General features: G+C 43.1%; 1 protein-coding gene across 3 annotated transcripts in view; it reads left to right on the forward strand.

The window, feature by feature from the left end:
- The window catches only part of CTTNBP2 (cortactin binding protein 2), a 137,129-nt gene that overhangs the window by 89,854 nt on the left and 32,168 nt on the right, over nt 1-15,107 (forward strand). For all 3 annotated transcript variants that reach the window (XM_004592479.3, XM_058654941.1, XM_058654942.1), the window contains 2 exons: nt 1,840-2,094; nt 9,439-9,556. In XM_004592479.3, coding sequence (XP_004592536.2) covers nt 1,840-2,094; nt 9,439-9,556 — 373 coding nt within the window. The remainder of the gene's footprint in view (nt 1-1,839; nt 2,095-9,438; nt 9,557-15,107) is intronic.

Consider the following 15,107-nt stretch of genomic DNA (forward strand, 5'->3'; position numbering starts at 1 on the left):
CCTGGCGGTGTGGCCTAGAGGCTAAAGTCCTCGCCTTGAAAGCCCCGGGATCCCATATGGGTGCCGGTTCTAATCCTGGCAGCTCCACTTCCCATCCAGCTCCCTGCTTGTGGCCTGGGAAAGCAGTTGAGGATGGCCCAATGCATTGGGACACTGCACCCGCGTGGGAGACCCGGAAGAGGTTCCAGGTTCCCGGCATCGGATTGGCACGCACCGGCCCGTTGCGGCTCACTTGGGGAGTGAATCATCGGACGGAAGATCTTCCTCTCTGTCTCTCCTCCTCTGTGTATATCTGGCTGTAATCAAATGAATAAACCTTAAAAAAAAACTGTTAAATTTTATAACTAAAAAACGTTCAGTTAAAAAAAAATCCCTTTGGGTTAGACACTGTGGCATAGTAGGTTAAGCCACTGCCTGTCATGCCCACATCTCATATGGGCTCCAGTTCACTTCCTGGTTTTCCCATTTCTGATCCAGCTCCTTGCTAATGGCCTGCTAAAGCAGCAAAGGATGCCTCAGGTGCTTGGGCCCCTGCACTCGTGTGGGAGATCGAGCTCCCACTCCTAGCTCCAAGCTTCAGCCTGGCCATCTGAGGAGGAAACCAGAACAGAGCGGAGCTCAGTCTTTCTCTGTGTATTCCTCTTTCTCTGTAACTTTTTCAAATTAAAATTTAAAAATCATTTTAAAAAACCTTTAAAAGCAAATAAGTAAGAGACTGGATTTTTAAAAAAATTACATATTTTTAATTGAAAGGCAGATTTATAGAGAGATCTTCCACCTGCTGGTTCACTCCTCAAACGGCCACAATGGCTGGAGCTGAGCTGCTCCAAGGCCAGCAGCCAGGAGCTGCTTCAGGTCTCCCATGTGGGTACAGGCTTCTAAGACCTTGAGCCATTCTCTGCTGTTTTCCCAGGCCATACGTGCAAATTGGAAGTGGAACAGCCACAGCTAGGAATAAAATTGGTGCCTATACATGATACCAGTGCTGCACGCAGAGGATATGCCTGTTGAGACACCACATTGGCCCCCCAGAATGGATCCTTTACAACATAAAGATCTCTGCAGCCAATGAAGAATCAGCTGTGATTTCTCTGTTCCTGACAGGATGCCGAGGCTCAACTAGACTTGATATTGCCATCACTGCCTAGCCCTGGGCTTATCTTGAGTGAACTTCATTGGTGTAGGCGCAGAGCATCAAGGAACAGCATTGGCCAATGATCCAGTGACAGTCTAGAGAGGACTACTGCTATTTATTGTCTGCATTTCCATGTTTCCATGTTCTAACCCATTTTTTTATGTGTGCTAAATCTCACAAATATACTTAGCAAGATGTGATACTACACTAACAATTGGGTCAAAGGAGAAACAAAGGTTAAAAAAAGTAAAATAAAGCCACCCACCTTCCTCCATGCCTGATCCTCTCTGCCCTGTTCGGAGGCCCACATGAATGTGCATCCCTCTCTACTGTGTAAACAATATTAAAAAGAAAATTTTAAATAGGAGTATTTTTGAAAGATCTCTGAAGTCTATTTTTGTTTTGTGATATAATATGGAGATTTGGGTTTATGATGCTTTGCATTCTGTTATAAGCATATGCTGCACCTGCTCACCCCAAGTGATTGTTAGGTTAAAACAATGACACAATGGTAAACCTGATGAAGATCATGGGAAGTACAGTCACTCACAGAGAACCTTACTGAGCTCATCAGTCAGTCGGGATTAGATTCCTGTCTTTGCCAGTTCGGTGGCCCATGCACTAGAACTTCCAGGGATGAACTTTAGCACTTGTCAACATTTGCACTGTCATCCAGTCTTTCTCTGTGGTTATCATCTTTTCAGGATGGCTGGACCCCCATGCACACTGCTGTGGACGCTGGTAATGTGGACAGCCTTAAGCTCCTCATGTACTACCGAGCACCAGCTCGCGAGAGCTCCTTGAAGAAGGCCCACTCTGCATCAGGCACCTGTGCCTTGGGTCATGAAGAAGGGAGTCCTGAAGACTGGGCCAAGCCTGTTGTTTCTGCAGACCTCATTAACCAAGCTGACAGGGAGGGCTGGACTGCTGCCCACATCGCTGCTTCGAGAGGTTTTAAGGTGTGTCCAGGAGCAGCCAACCCCATTGTGCAATGGTCATTGGGTGCTGTCCACTGAGTGTGTTTGGATGGGCTGACTGGAGACTGAGTGGTGCTATTGCAGGAGAGGTTCAGCTGCCAGGACAGGCTGCCCTTTATCCTCCCCAGCAGATATTTAGGATAACATGTGTAAGATTTATCATAAAATTCACTGTATTTAGAGTTTAAGAAATTTGAGGGTAATTTGAAACAGTTTATGACTATAGAAAAAGAATTGAATTGATTTAATTCCTTAGGTTGCTCAGTGCACTGCCAACATCATGCGGCTGGTGTGAGGCAGGGCCAGGAGTCACACACTGTTGTGGAGTTCACACTGTGGTATGAGATGCTGAACTGCCAAATGGACTCCCTGCCTGTTCTGTCTTGCTGAGATCTAAGAGGGAGGTCTAGATTTTACTCTCCAGAGAGAGAACATCATGATTCTGATTCCTAAATAGCATAAATTAATGAGCCAGTCACTCTTCCTTTTTCTGTCTGAATTACTTTAGAAAACTCCTGAGCACAGGGCACTGTGTATGCTGACATTTGCAGAGAGTATTTCTGCCATTAGGTAATTCCTCCTCCCATGGTTAAGTGTGCAGGGCGCTGGACAATGTAGGCTACGAGAAGCACAAAAGACAAACAAGACTGTTTGACATACAGTTGGAGCAATACACAAAAGCATTGACCATGAGGGAACAAAGATCATATATGTATTTTACAGGGTAGAGTTGCAGGAATATTAGACTCAGGAGTGGCCTTTTCTGGAGGAGGAAAATTATTTTGAATTTTACAGGGTGAGTTGAACTTCTCACTTATCAGTGGGAGAGGAGAGCAGTTCAGATGGAAGCAACAAAAGGAAGAGAGGCATGCCAGTATCAGTTGGCAACTCCAACTGAACCACTAAAGTAATGAGAAATAAAACCAGACTGAAGGTTGTGTTGTAGGGATAGGACCTTCAAAGACATATTAAAGAAGATGGTGCCAGTTTGCTAGTCAAAGTCATTTTCCATACAGGAGCAAAATAATTGGCTCTACAGTTTATATGGGTTAATTTAGAAAGATGATGTAGGGTATATGGGATGATGAAAACCCTGATGGCAGGAAGAGAGACTAGGTGGAAGAAGATGACAGGAGCAGAAATACTGAGAGATGTTATAGACTGGACATACGCAAGGAGCGGCAGAGTGGGTATGGGCAATGAGGAAGTTGACTAGATAATGGCGAAGGTCCCAGACCGCAAAGCAAAGGCATTGTTGTGAACAGGAAGATGGAAAGTGACGTGCTTCAGTGCTGTGATTTGTTTGTCCACACAGACATGTCTAGAGAAATGTACTTGGAATTCCTGGTTGGGTAACTTCCTGTCATTTTGTTTAAAGACATGACCAAAAAGGAAGAATTTAATTCAAAGTGGAAATATTATCTATTAGCAGTCCTTTTTTTCCCCCTTCACCATATCATTTTTAAAAATGCAAAAATTCTGAAATCTTGATAAGAAAGAAACATAGTATTTGATGTAAAAATGTTTAGGAGACAAGAATGAAAATCATGAATAGTTACTATCATGCAGTTACTATAGTTACTATGAGTCTTAGCTAGCGTTTGAGAAGTATATGAAAGGGATAATTCTCAACCTCCTCCCACCATCCCCCCCTCAAAAAAAATCTCTGTAATGTGAGATGTTAATGGCAGGAGAGAGTCTGAGCTACATTCAACCTGGGGGCAAAAAAAAAAAAAGGAAAAAACAAACAAACGAAACCTGATCATACGTGATCTTCAATCCACTTTCTTTCTTCAAGTTTTGCTATAGCATACTTTCAACTTTGTAATTACAGGCTTAATGCACCACTAACCATAATGTTCAGCAGGTAAAGAATAGGAAGATAGCTATTGTGTAGGAATATAAAGAAGGGTTATAAACAATCAGATCACAAGATGTCAGTTTTATACTTACATTTTCTGTATTCAATATTGACTGCTACACATCAGAGAAAACATAATATTTGTGTTTTGGGGACTTGCTGATTTCACTAAGCATAATGGTCTGACGTTGCATCCAGTTTGTTCCAAAAGACAGAATTTCATTATTTTTGTGGCTGAGTAGTACTTCAAAGGTATATATGCCCCGTTTTCTTTATCATCAGCCGATGGCCATCTTGTTGGTTGTGTAACTTACCAATCATGAATTGAACTGTTATGAACATGTAAGTACAAATAGTTCTTTAAATATGCTGATTTTGTGTGTGTAAATTCCCAAGGGTGGGATGGCTGGGTCATGTGGCAGATCCATTTTTAGGTTTCTGAGCAGTCCCCAAACTGTCTTGCATGGTGGTCGCACTGCTTTGCATCCCCAGCAGGTTAGGGCACCTCCCCTCCTACTTGCCAGGATTTATCATTTTTTGATTTGGGGCTGATAAGTCATTCTGTCTGAGTTGAATGGAAGCCTCAATGTTGTTTTTATTTCCATTTCCTTGATGGTATGGTTAGGATATGTAAACTCCAGGGGCTTTAATAGGTAGAATATGGAAGAGACTACAGATATTTACAGATATTTGGCAGTAAGTTCCTTCCTAGTAAAAAAAAAAAAAAAGGAAAATCTATATGCTTCATTTATCTAAAAATGTTCAGATTCGGACTGAGAAGGTTCTCATTGACAGCTAATCTAAGCAAGTTTTCTGGAAAAAAATCAGTTATGATTATCAAATAATATCTTGGGCTAAAGCCTACACTCATCACAAGCATAGTTGAAAAATGACTTTTTTCCCTAATGTAAATGTGTCTAGTTCACATAGGATGGTTTGTTGTCATGGTTACCATAGAAAACTTCAATTTTCATGGGGTTTCAATATAGAACTGTATTGCAGAGCTTGACGGGGGATATTCTAGGCTCTTCTGCTACAGAGAGCAAAGCAAGTCTTGTGCGGACATGTAACTGATTTCCCAAGACTGCTTTCCAGGAGATCAGATTCTAAAATCAGTCATTTTTCTTAGTTCTTGGCCTTTCTCCAAACAGTTAAGACATGTATGCAAATCAGCATCTTGTGTTTGGTAATTGGGTTGCATCTCTCTGAAGCTGACCTGTGATCACTCCAGAGAGAATGACTCAGGATTAAGCTTGGTGTGAAGAAATGGAAGAAATTTTTAATGAAGCTCTGTTCTGTCCTGATACCTTCAACTTGTCAAGTTCTAGGAACAGGAAATTAAGGAAGGTGCTTGGGGTTGGGCATCCTATTGTTGAAGCTCATTTCCCCAGAGGCTCTGGGTCGGGCGGATTACCTGAGTTTCTGTGGGATCAGGCTGTGTTGGAGCTTCTGTATTGCCACAGTCTGTGGTTTTCCGGTCACACATGAACTTGCCGCCTCTTGCTGAGATGTTTAACGTTGGCTGATGAATAGATGGGAACTCGTTTCTTGACCTTTCGTACCACTGGCTCTTCCCTCTCCCTCAGCCTAAGTCTTTCAGTTGTGTTCAAATTTGCATTTGTTTTCCTCTCTTGCATTTTTGATGCTAAGGGTCTCCCAAGCTCTATTCTCAGCTGCCGCCTCCTGCATTTTTTAATTATTATTTCTTACTAATAAAGTTTATTGAAAAGATGAGGGAAATTAGATGCACTGGGGTCATGTCCTGGGTAGAGTGGCCTGGGAAAGGAAAGGTGGGAGAGAGAATGTGTTTGCTCTCTATTCTGTGTCTACATGAGGTGAACAAAAGCCCTCTTTCCCATTGTCTGACTTCTTGGGAGCCTGGAAAGGGGAGTAGCTTCCTGGATATCCTTGGGGAAGGGTCATTTGATTGACAGGTAGGTGGGCGGGATCACATAGGGCAGGGGAGGTGTGGCTTCCAACTCTAGAGTAGGAACAGTTTGCTAAGAAGTATTATTTGTTCGACTTTGTTGCCAGTCAGGTCCTGGCTTAGTGATTTCTTGAATGTCAACCCCAGAGCCAGGAAAGCCAGTCTCGGATGGTCAGTTCTAGAGGGGCTATCCCCCTGACCTGGGCAGATAAAGGAATGAGAAGCAGGGGTTTTATTGCCTCCCTTTGCAGGCAGATGATTTTCTCTACTTGGGAGTCCACTTCTCTGTCCTGTTGGACTTTTATTTCCCTAACTGCAAAAAAGATCTCTATTTCAGCTTCTCTCTCAAACTAGCATTAGCCTTCTGTTTAAATTTTGCTCGTTGGGTGGTTTTAGCACACTCTTTCTGGGCCTTACAGATCTGTACTTCCTTGTGAATTCACTGTTGTCCTAAAAGGATGCTTGGGGAAGCGACTGAAAGTCACTTACTTTCCTTGTAGGAGTAGAAATTGATGTGACCATGTTGGGAAGCTCTTACACTGTATTTTGTCCTACGTGAGATCCATGATCTATGTACTCCTGTCCCCGCACTGGTATAAATGCCCAGCATGTGTGCTCCTGAGGACATGACCAGAAGCTTGCTAGTAGATCCAAATGTCCACCTGAAAGTGAATGAATTGGTAGACTGTGGCGTGTTCATGTAGCAATGTTGGGAAGTATCTGGTGCGTGGGCAGTTTAAGATCTATGAATCATTTTGTATGGCCCTGCCAAGGCACCTGTCAAGGTGGAATTTGAAAGTCAGTAAAGCTACAACAGGCTAATTTTTAAGTTGATAATTTTGTATGGCCCATGAATGTTGCTATGAATATCCAAAAGGCCAATAGCAGCGAAAAAGGTCCCCTGCCCTGTCATACTACACAGGAATTAAGACTATTCCAAACACATGGACAAGTCTTAGAGACTTAGTATTGAATTAAGAGAACCAAATATAGAAGTAGACCTTTAGTAGGATCCTACACTAATATGGTTGAGAAAATAATTAAACCAACCTTTAATATTGAAAATCAGCATACCTTGGAGGTGGAGGAGAGTGGGTAAGTGGTTGAGCTGAAACATAAAGAAATTTCTGCCGTGGCCCTTCTATGAGTAACTTCAGTGGGCTCATTATTCAAGCTGTACACTTCTATGTGTGTTTTTTTACATGTGGATTTTGTTTCACTAAGGATTAAAAAAAAACAAAATGCAGCAGTATATTTTGCAAAACCAAAGGAAGTTCCACACCAGAATTAGGGCTCTTAGGCTGCCTGTGTAACTACAATGAAGTAGGGGTGTGAGTGTGTGATATGTGAGGGGTAGGGGTGTGAGTGTGTGTGAGATGTGTGGGGTAGGGGTGTGAGTGTGTGATATGTGAGGGGTAGGGGTGTGAGTGTGTGTGATATGTGAGGGGTAGGGGTGTGAGTGTGTGTGATGTGCGGGGTAGGGGTGTGAGTGTGTGTGAGATGTGTGGGGTAGGGGTGTGTGTGTGTGAGATGTGAGGGGTAGGGGTGTGAGTGTGTGTGATATGTGAGGGGTAGGGGTGTGAGTGTGTGATATGTGAGGGGTAGGGGTGTGAGTGTGTGATATGTGAGGGGTAGGGGTGTGAGTGTGTGTGAGATGTGTGGGGTAGGGGTATGAGTGTGTGATATGTGAGGGGTAGGGGTGTGAGTGTGTGTGAGATGTGTGGGGTAGGGGTGTGAGTGTGTGTGAGATGTGAGGGGTAGGGGTGTGAGTGTGTGTGAGATGTGTGGGGTAGGGGTGTGAGTGTGTGATATGTGAGGGGTAGGGGTGTGAGTGTGTGTGATATGTGAGGGGTAGGGGTGTGAGTGTGTGAGATGTGCGGGGTAGGGGTGTGTGTGTGTGAGATGTGAGGGGTAGGGGTGTGTGTGTGTGAGATGTGAGGGGTAGGGGTGTGAGTGTGTGTGATATGTGAGGGGTAGGGGTGTGAGTGTGTGATATGTGTGGGGTAGGGGTGTGAGTGTGTGATATGTGAGGGGTAGGGGTGTGAGTGTGTGATATGTGAGGGGTAGGGGTGAGTGTGTGATATGTGAGGGGTAGGGGTGTGAGTGTGTGTGAGATGTGTGGGGTAGGGGTGTGTGAGTGTGTGAGATGTGAGGGGTAGGGGTGTGAGTGTGTGTGAGATGTGAGGGGTAGGGGTGTGAGTGTGTGAGATGTGAGGGGTAGGGGTGTGAGTGTGTGAGATGTGAGGGGTAGGGGTGTGAGTGTGTGAGATGTGAGGGGTAGGGGTGTGTGTGTGTGATATGTGAGGGGTAGGGGTATGAGTGTGTGAGATGTGCGGGGTAGGGGTGTGAGTGTGTGAGATGTGTGGGGTAGGGGTGTGAGTGTGTGATATGTGAGGGGTAGGGGTGTGAGTGTGTGAGATGTGCGGGGTAGGGGTGTGAGTGTGTGAGATGTGCGGGGTAGGGGTGTGTGTGTGTGTGATATGTGAGGGGTAGGGGTGAGTGTGTGAGATGTGCGGGGTAGGGGTGTGAGTGTGTGAGATGTGCGGGGTAGGGGTGTGTGTGATATGTGAGGGGTAGGGGTGAGTGTGTGTGAGATGTGCGGGGTAGGGGTGTGTGTGTGTGATATGTGCGGGGTAGGGGTGTGAGTGTGTGAGATGTGCGGGGTAGGGGTGTGTGTGTGTGTCAGGGAGTTATGAGAAGGAAGGATGTTGCTTGTCTGAGTTACTGATTCCTTTTCATGTTTTCTGCTTGTTCTTCTGGAAAATTAGTGAAATCCTGAAGTGGGATGAGTTGACAGCAGCATTTTCAAGCAAAATCTTGCCATGAATTTGTTTATTAATGTATATATTTTATACTTTGCCTTTGAAAAATTGGTGAGAAGACTGTTTCCTAGTTATTTTTGAATAAGAATTTTGCAAGAAGGAGAAAAAAGAGCAAGGAGAGGGACTATGACTTCAATATCTATTGGAGATGTTTTTCTAAAAGCTTGATCCACATAGAGTGCACTTTTTTTTTTTAAGTAAAAAATAGGGCAGCATATGATCTCAAATGCACTTTATGAAGTGTCTGGGACAGAACTGGGAAAGTTGGAGTGCTGCACGTACTTCACCTTACCTTACCTTATTAAAATCTCGAATATAACAAGGCACATCCGCTTATAACAAAAGTCTTTTTTTATCTTATTTTTTCAAAGTGCCTTAACAGCATACTGTCTGCTGAAGGCAATTTTATTCTTAATTTTACACTGCAAACTGATGAGTAAGCTTATTTTCCCCCCTAGACACAGAATGGGCTTTATTTGGAGCTATGTGATTATCTGTGGTTCACATTTAAATGAAGCACTCTTTGATTTGCATTCCCAGACATTCTTTACATTAATCTGAGATTAATCTCTGTGTTTGGATTGCTGGAATTGAAATAAGGTTTCTAGCTGTGATTCCTTGATTGGCTTGCCACAGGCAGCTGCCTTTTCCCCTTGGGCTTTGCATTCCATTTCATTTATTTGGCTTCAGAGATAATCGAGTGGTTGTCTTTACAGCACTGCCTAGAACTCTTATGTAGGCACAACGGGCTGGAGCCAGAAAGGAGAGACAAGTGCAACCGCACTGTGCATGATGTTGCTACGGATGATTGCAAGCACTTGCTGGAGAGTCTGAGTGAGTGACACTTGTCGTCTTTTCCTCCTGAACTCTGCTGGTCCCTGTGGGGTGGTGGGGAAAATTTGATGGCCACTATGGTTTTCTTATCCTCTTCTTCACCTTTTCTGAGCCTTGGCTCTTGGGGCAAAAAAACATGCGTAAGTGTGGCTGGGACTTGTTTATCATCACAAAAGGACCTTTTGCATAAGCAAATTACTGTTCAAGCGATGCTAGATCTTTGTATTTGACAGACCCACGAAAGCAATCTAAATAATCGTGGCTTTTACCTTCTGTCTTAGATGGTCTTTGTAGACTTTAGACTGGTTGGTATGAAAAATCCCAGCTGTGTGCTCTGCCTCGGCTGTTGCTAGGAACCTGGCCAGTGCCTAGCTAATGACCTTCTCTGAGGATAATGGATGCTCTCCAGAGTTAACAGCGTATCCCCCTCAGCCCGTTTTAAGAAAACTTTACTGGCAGATTGGTGAATGTGAAGTTCCAGATCCCACAGAACCTTACGACCCCTTGTGTCAAGAGTATCTATTAGTCTATTCATTCAGCAAGATCTACCAGTAATTCCACTTTAAAGGAAATTCAAAGTTAGTAATGTCATAACCTTCAATGCAATAAAAGTTTGCATTTTATCAGGTGAAGGAAACTTCAGTTTTGTAAAGGAAAATATATGCAAACTAAATCATAGGAATTCACTCTAGGGGCCAGTTGTGGCATAATCGGTTAAGTCTCCTAGCGCAACATCATCATCCCATATGGGCATCGGTTCCTGTCTGGGAGCTGCACTTTGATAAGATTCTCTGCTAATGTGTCTAGGAAAGCAGCAGAGGACAGCCCAAGTCCTTGGGCCGCTGCACCCATGTGGGAGACATGGGGGAAACACTGGGCTTCAGCCTGGCCCAGGCCCAGCCAATGTGGCCATCTGGGGAGTGAACCAGTAGATAGATTCCTATTCATATTCTCTCTCTCTCTCTCTCTCTCTCTCTCTCTCTATCTCTCTCTCATATGTAGATATATGGAGAAAGGAGAAGGAAAAAGATATGGAGAAAAAAAAGGGAGATATATATATATATATATATTTTTCCTTCTCCTTTCTCCATATCTTTCAAAACATAAAAATAAATTTTTAAAAATCACTTTAAAATCACTTTAAATTGGGTTTTTTTTCGGTTGTACAGACTATTCTTAAAACACTACCTTCAGTACATTAATCTTTTAAATCGGTTTGTGGGCTGAAGAAATTCCTCATAGACTTTTCCTGAACTATAATATGACTCTGCTGAAAGTCATTTCTGTAAGACTTGTTTATACTTATTTGTAAGGCACATTTATAGCGAGATAGGGCCTTCCATCCACTGGTTCACTCCCCAAATAGCTGCAGCAGCCAGAGCTGAGCCATTTGAAGCCAGCAGCTTCTTCCCAGTCTCCCACGTGGATGTGGGGATCCAAGCTTGGCCATCCTCTGCTGCTTTCCCAGGCCAAAAGCGGAGAGCTGCATCAGAAGTGGAGCAACTGGAAAATGAAATGGTGTCGTTAGGGAATGCTGGTGCCCTGAGTGGAGAATTAGCCTTTAAGCTATGGTGCCTGACCCAGATAAAAAAAATTCCAACTTTTTATGTAGATCAACCAAACAATGAGATAAGCATTTTTAAAATATTTATTCATATTTATTGGAAAGTCAGATATAGACAGAGGAGGAGAGACAGAGGAAGATCTTGTATCTGATGATTCTCTCTCTTAGTGGCCGCAACGGCCAGAGCTAAGCTGATCAGGAGCCTCCTCTGAGTCTCCCAGGCGGGTGCAGGGTCCCAAGGCCCTGGGCTGTCCTTGACTGCTTTCCCAGGTCACAAGCAGGGAGCTCGATGGGAAGCAGGTCTGCCGAGATTAGAACTGGCACCCATATGGTACTCCTACGCGTGTTCAAAGCAAGGACTTCAGCCACTAGGCCACTGCGCTGGGCCCTGATAAACATTTTTTAATTGTACTGAAAAATTATTCTGGAATACAAATGTTATTTATTAAATTTTACTTTTTGGTATTAAACATTAAAAGAGGAAGGAATACATATAGCTAGCTATGGTATGTGGGAAAGGAAAGACAAGAACATTAATTTGCCTGAACCAGAGCTGGAGAGCTGGACAGCTAGAATGGGCAGTAGATGTTTCAGGTCGTATTGTGTACTATTAGAATCTGATTTTCCATGACAAGCAGTGAAGAGCTAATGAGATTCCCAATAGTGCATGCAGTTCAAGTGATGTTTTAGAATCAAGTGGACACTCTATGGGACGGATCAACCCACAGAGATATGAAAACAAATGAAGTTCAAAGAGACTCTAAGTGTTAGGCATGGGAGTAAGTTGGTGGACAGGAAGATGTCATTGAATGAGGAAAGTGCTGGAAAATCTCAAATGCGGGGATTGGCAAGGACTTTAAGAAAATATTTCACCTGGGGACCTAGATGTTACTTCTCTCTCAGATGAGTTGGCAGGACTTGCAAGTGCACAGCTTGTGGAAATTTGGACAGCTTACTCCTGGTACTTCTCTTGGAGATCTGTGTAACTTCAGTCAAGATACTGCACATTCCCTGACCTCGGCTTGCTTATCTGTTAACTGGGATAATAATTGCTCCTATGTCTGTAGCCAAGGCATGAACAATGTCCTAGTCTTCCTAACATTCACGTTTCTGACACTAGGCGAGCAGTAATATGAGAGGGCTTGTGTTTACACTGCACAGTGACTTCCATACAGCTGACAATAGAAGCTGTCACTTCACATGATGTATAGAGAGTAAGGAACAGGAGGAATAAAACACGTCAAAGTCCCACAAAGGAGTCCCGTTACCCTCATTTGTTTAACTAATATTTTCACTAAACTAGAGACACTCTCTACCTGTGTGCCTGGAGACAAGTGATGTTCACTGCAACATTTTGTGTCGTAGGAAAAAATGGAAATCATTCCAAATGGAAATCTTTGGGACACATGGATAATAGAAAGACTGTAGAAAATTCATGTTATAAAGTTCTGAACAGCAGTTAAAAATAAGTTTTACCTATAGAAATCACCATGGCAACACTTAGAAATGTTAGGATGGCAGCTATGAAAGGAAATGGAATATAAGACCATCTGTGTGAAATTTTAAAAATACAACTCCTAGCCTATATTTGTTATCAGTACTTTAAATGAGGCGAAGTGTCAGTTCATGAGAGGTGAGAGCTGCCCAGTAGAGGACTAAAGTGGGAATGAAAAGGCTGCATTAAAATAAAACAGCTGCAAACAGGGCCATTCCAGGTGAACACCAGAGCGTGTGTGGCGGCACCCGAGTGCCTCATGCCTTCGCATCTGTTACGGGTGGTTAGCTCTATCTTCAGGGCACGGGACAGGAAGCAAGTGCGAATGACAAAATAGCCTAGAGCATATGTGTTTATGGTTCAGTCCTATGGAGAAGTTTACACATAATCCTATAGATACTGAAAACCAGTTGAATGAGTAAGATATAAGGGTATAAGGGTGTGTGTGTGTGTGTGTGTGTGTGTGTGTGTGTGTGTATCTCATAAGATATGAGAGGTTGCTATATGGAAATAGTCTCCATACAGGATGCCCCAAAGGGAGAGGAATCAGCTAGGTGGAAGCTAGACTTAAAGCAGCGTGTCCGTTATCAAGTTATAAGTATGCCACTAAGCAGGAGAAGTGTAGGGTCACCCTGATTGTGAGAACAGAATTGAGCACAAAATTACTTGAAAACGAATTTGGAAACTATCAGAACAGAAGGGAGTTGAAAATCAGTAGCTTTAACAGGCTGAGTTAGGATTGCTTCAGAGAGAAAGAAATAATTCCATAGTATCAAACGTCCAAAGCTGTGTGGGTTGAAAAGAGTTGATTGCATTTAGCAAATAGAAAGTTGTTACTAAAAGGAAGATACATTTCATGCAGTTCTGTAGGCAGAAATGGATTATTTTAAGCAATGCACAATATGGAGAGGCACTCTTGGAAAATTCTGCTCATTTATTCACTGAGAATTCACTGAATACCTGGATGTGCCCAGCCCTGTCCTAAGCACAGTGATAAGTCAGAAAATGTCTCAAGAAGACTGTTGTCATCATGATGCTTATATTCTTTCATGAAGAGACAGAAGACAAATAATAGGCACAAAAATGCATTGTCACATGGAATAAGCAAATGGTGAGATGTGCTATCAAAAAGGCAGGTTTGGTTTTTGTCATGGTTGTCAGGATGACCTCACTGAGAAGCCATTTCAGTGAATGTAACCCAAGTAAAACTTACCAAGAGAAACAACACATACAGAGGCCCTAAGGTGGGAGGCACCTGACGTGTGTGAGGAAGTGCAAGAACATGGTGATGGGTAAGAATGAGGAAGGGAGACAAGGAAGGAAAATAGAGAAGTTCCAAGGGAGGCCTCTCTAAGGGAGTGACAGAGCCGAAGTCTATCTTAACAATATCGCTGGCTGCTTCTGGGGGGCAGGCTGTAAAAAGCGGTGGAGCCAGGGCCGAAGGTTAGGACAGGACTGTTACAAAGCAGTCAGGACCCCATAATGGTGGCTCACTGTAGGACTGCAGCAGCTGAAGTAATCAGAAGTGCTTGGATTCTGGATCAGCCGAATAGAGTGAATCCTAATGCATTGGGGCACAGTATGAGAGGCAATTTGTGAATAATTCAGGAGATTCAGCCTGAACAACTGGCAGGACGGAGCCATAGTTGCCATCAAAAGGATTCTGTGGGTGAAAAGGTAATGAAGATGAGATGCCTCTTAGGCTGTGTATTTCGGAGATGTTCAGTCAGCAGAAATTTCTGGAGATGAGTATGAGCTAGATGTATAAAGTTGGGAGTCATCATTCTGTCAGCGATGTATGAAATGTTGGGACTAGATGAGGTCACTCAGAGTGAACACAGGAAAACTAGAAGGGAGCCCTAAACGTCATTAAGCAGTTTAGAAGTAGTAAAGGAACTAGCTAAGAAGTGGCTCGAAAAAGCAGCGCATGAGCTGAGACTCCCTTAGAAACTTGCCAAGAAGAGAAATCACTTATATCACATGCTATTTAAAATAACTGGGACTACAAGAAAACAATCTGATAGTTGTTCATTTAATACAAAAATACAATTTAAGTGAGATATAACAAAAATAATATATTTTGAAAAAAGTAGTTTTAAAGCGCACACAGTACTTCACCAACTTTTCAATAGAAGTCTTTGGTACGCTGCTGATCAGCACTTCACAAAGAAGGGGACTTCAAGAAGGTGATAGGAAAGTCTGTGCATATGGAAAGCCGTGCGCGAACTTCAGAATTCTTACAAACCAAAATGCATGGAAACTCAGCTATTTAATTTCATCTCCATGAATGTTTTACGTTCGAACAAACTCTGCTTTTCATCATGTATGATTTCTAGTGTGAGTGCCTCAGCACATCTGTGTGCAAAGTTGCTATCTGTCCAAAGATGGTTGCATTTATTCTTATTTCCTATAATTGCTTTAGACCTCAATGGATGGCATTCAATTTAGTGTTCCTAGGAACAGTAACTCCTGTTCCATCAGCTTGTGGAGTA

The sequence above is a fragment of the Ochotona princeps genome, chromosome 25 (assembly GCF_030435755.1).
Source record: "Ochotona princeps isolate mOchPri1 chromosome 25, mOchPri1.hap1, whole genome shotgun sequence".
Taxonomy (NCBI): Eukaryota; Metazoa; Chordata; class Mammalia; order Lagomorpha; family Ochotonidae; genus Ochotona; species Ochotona princeps.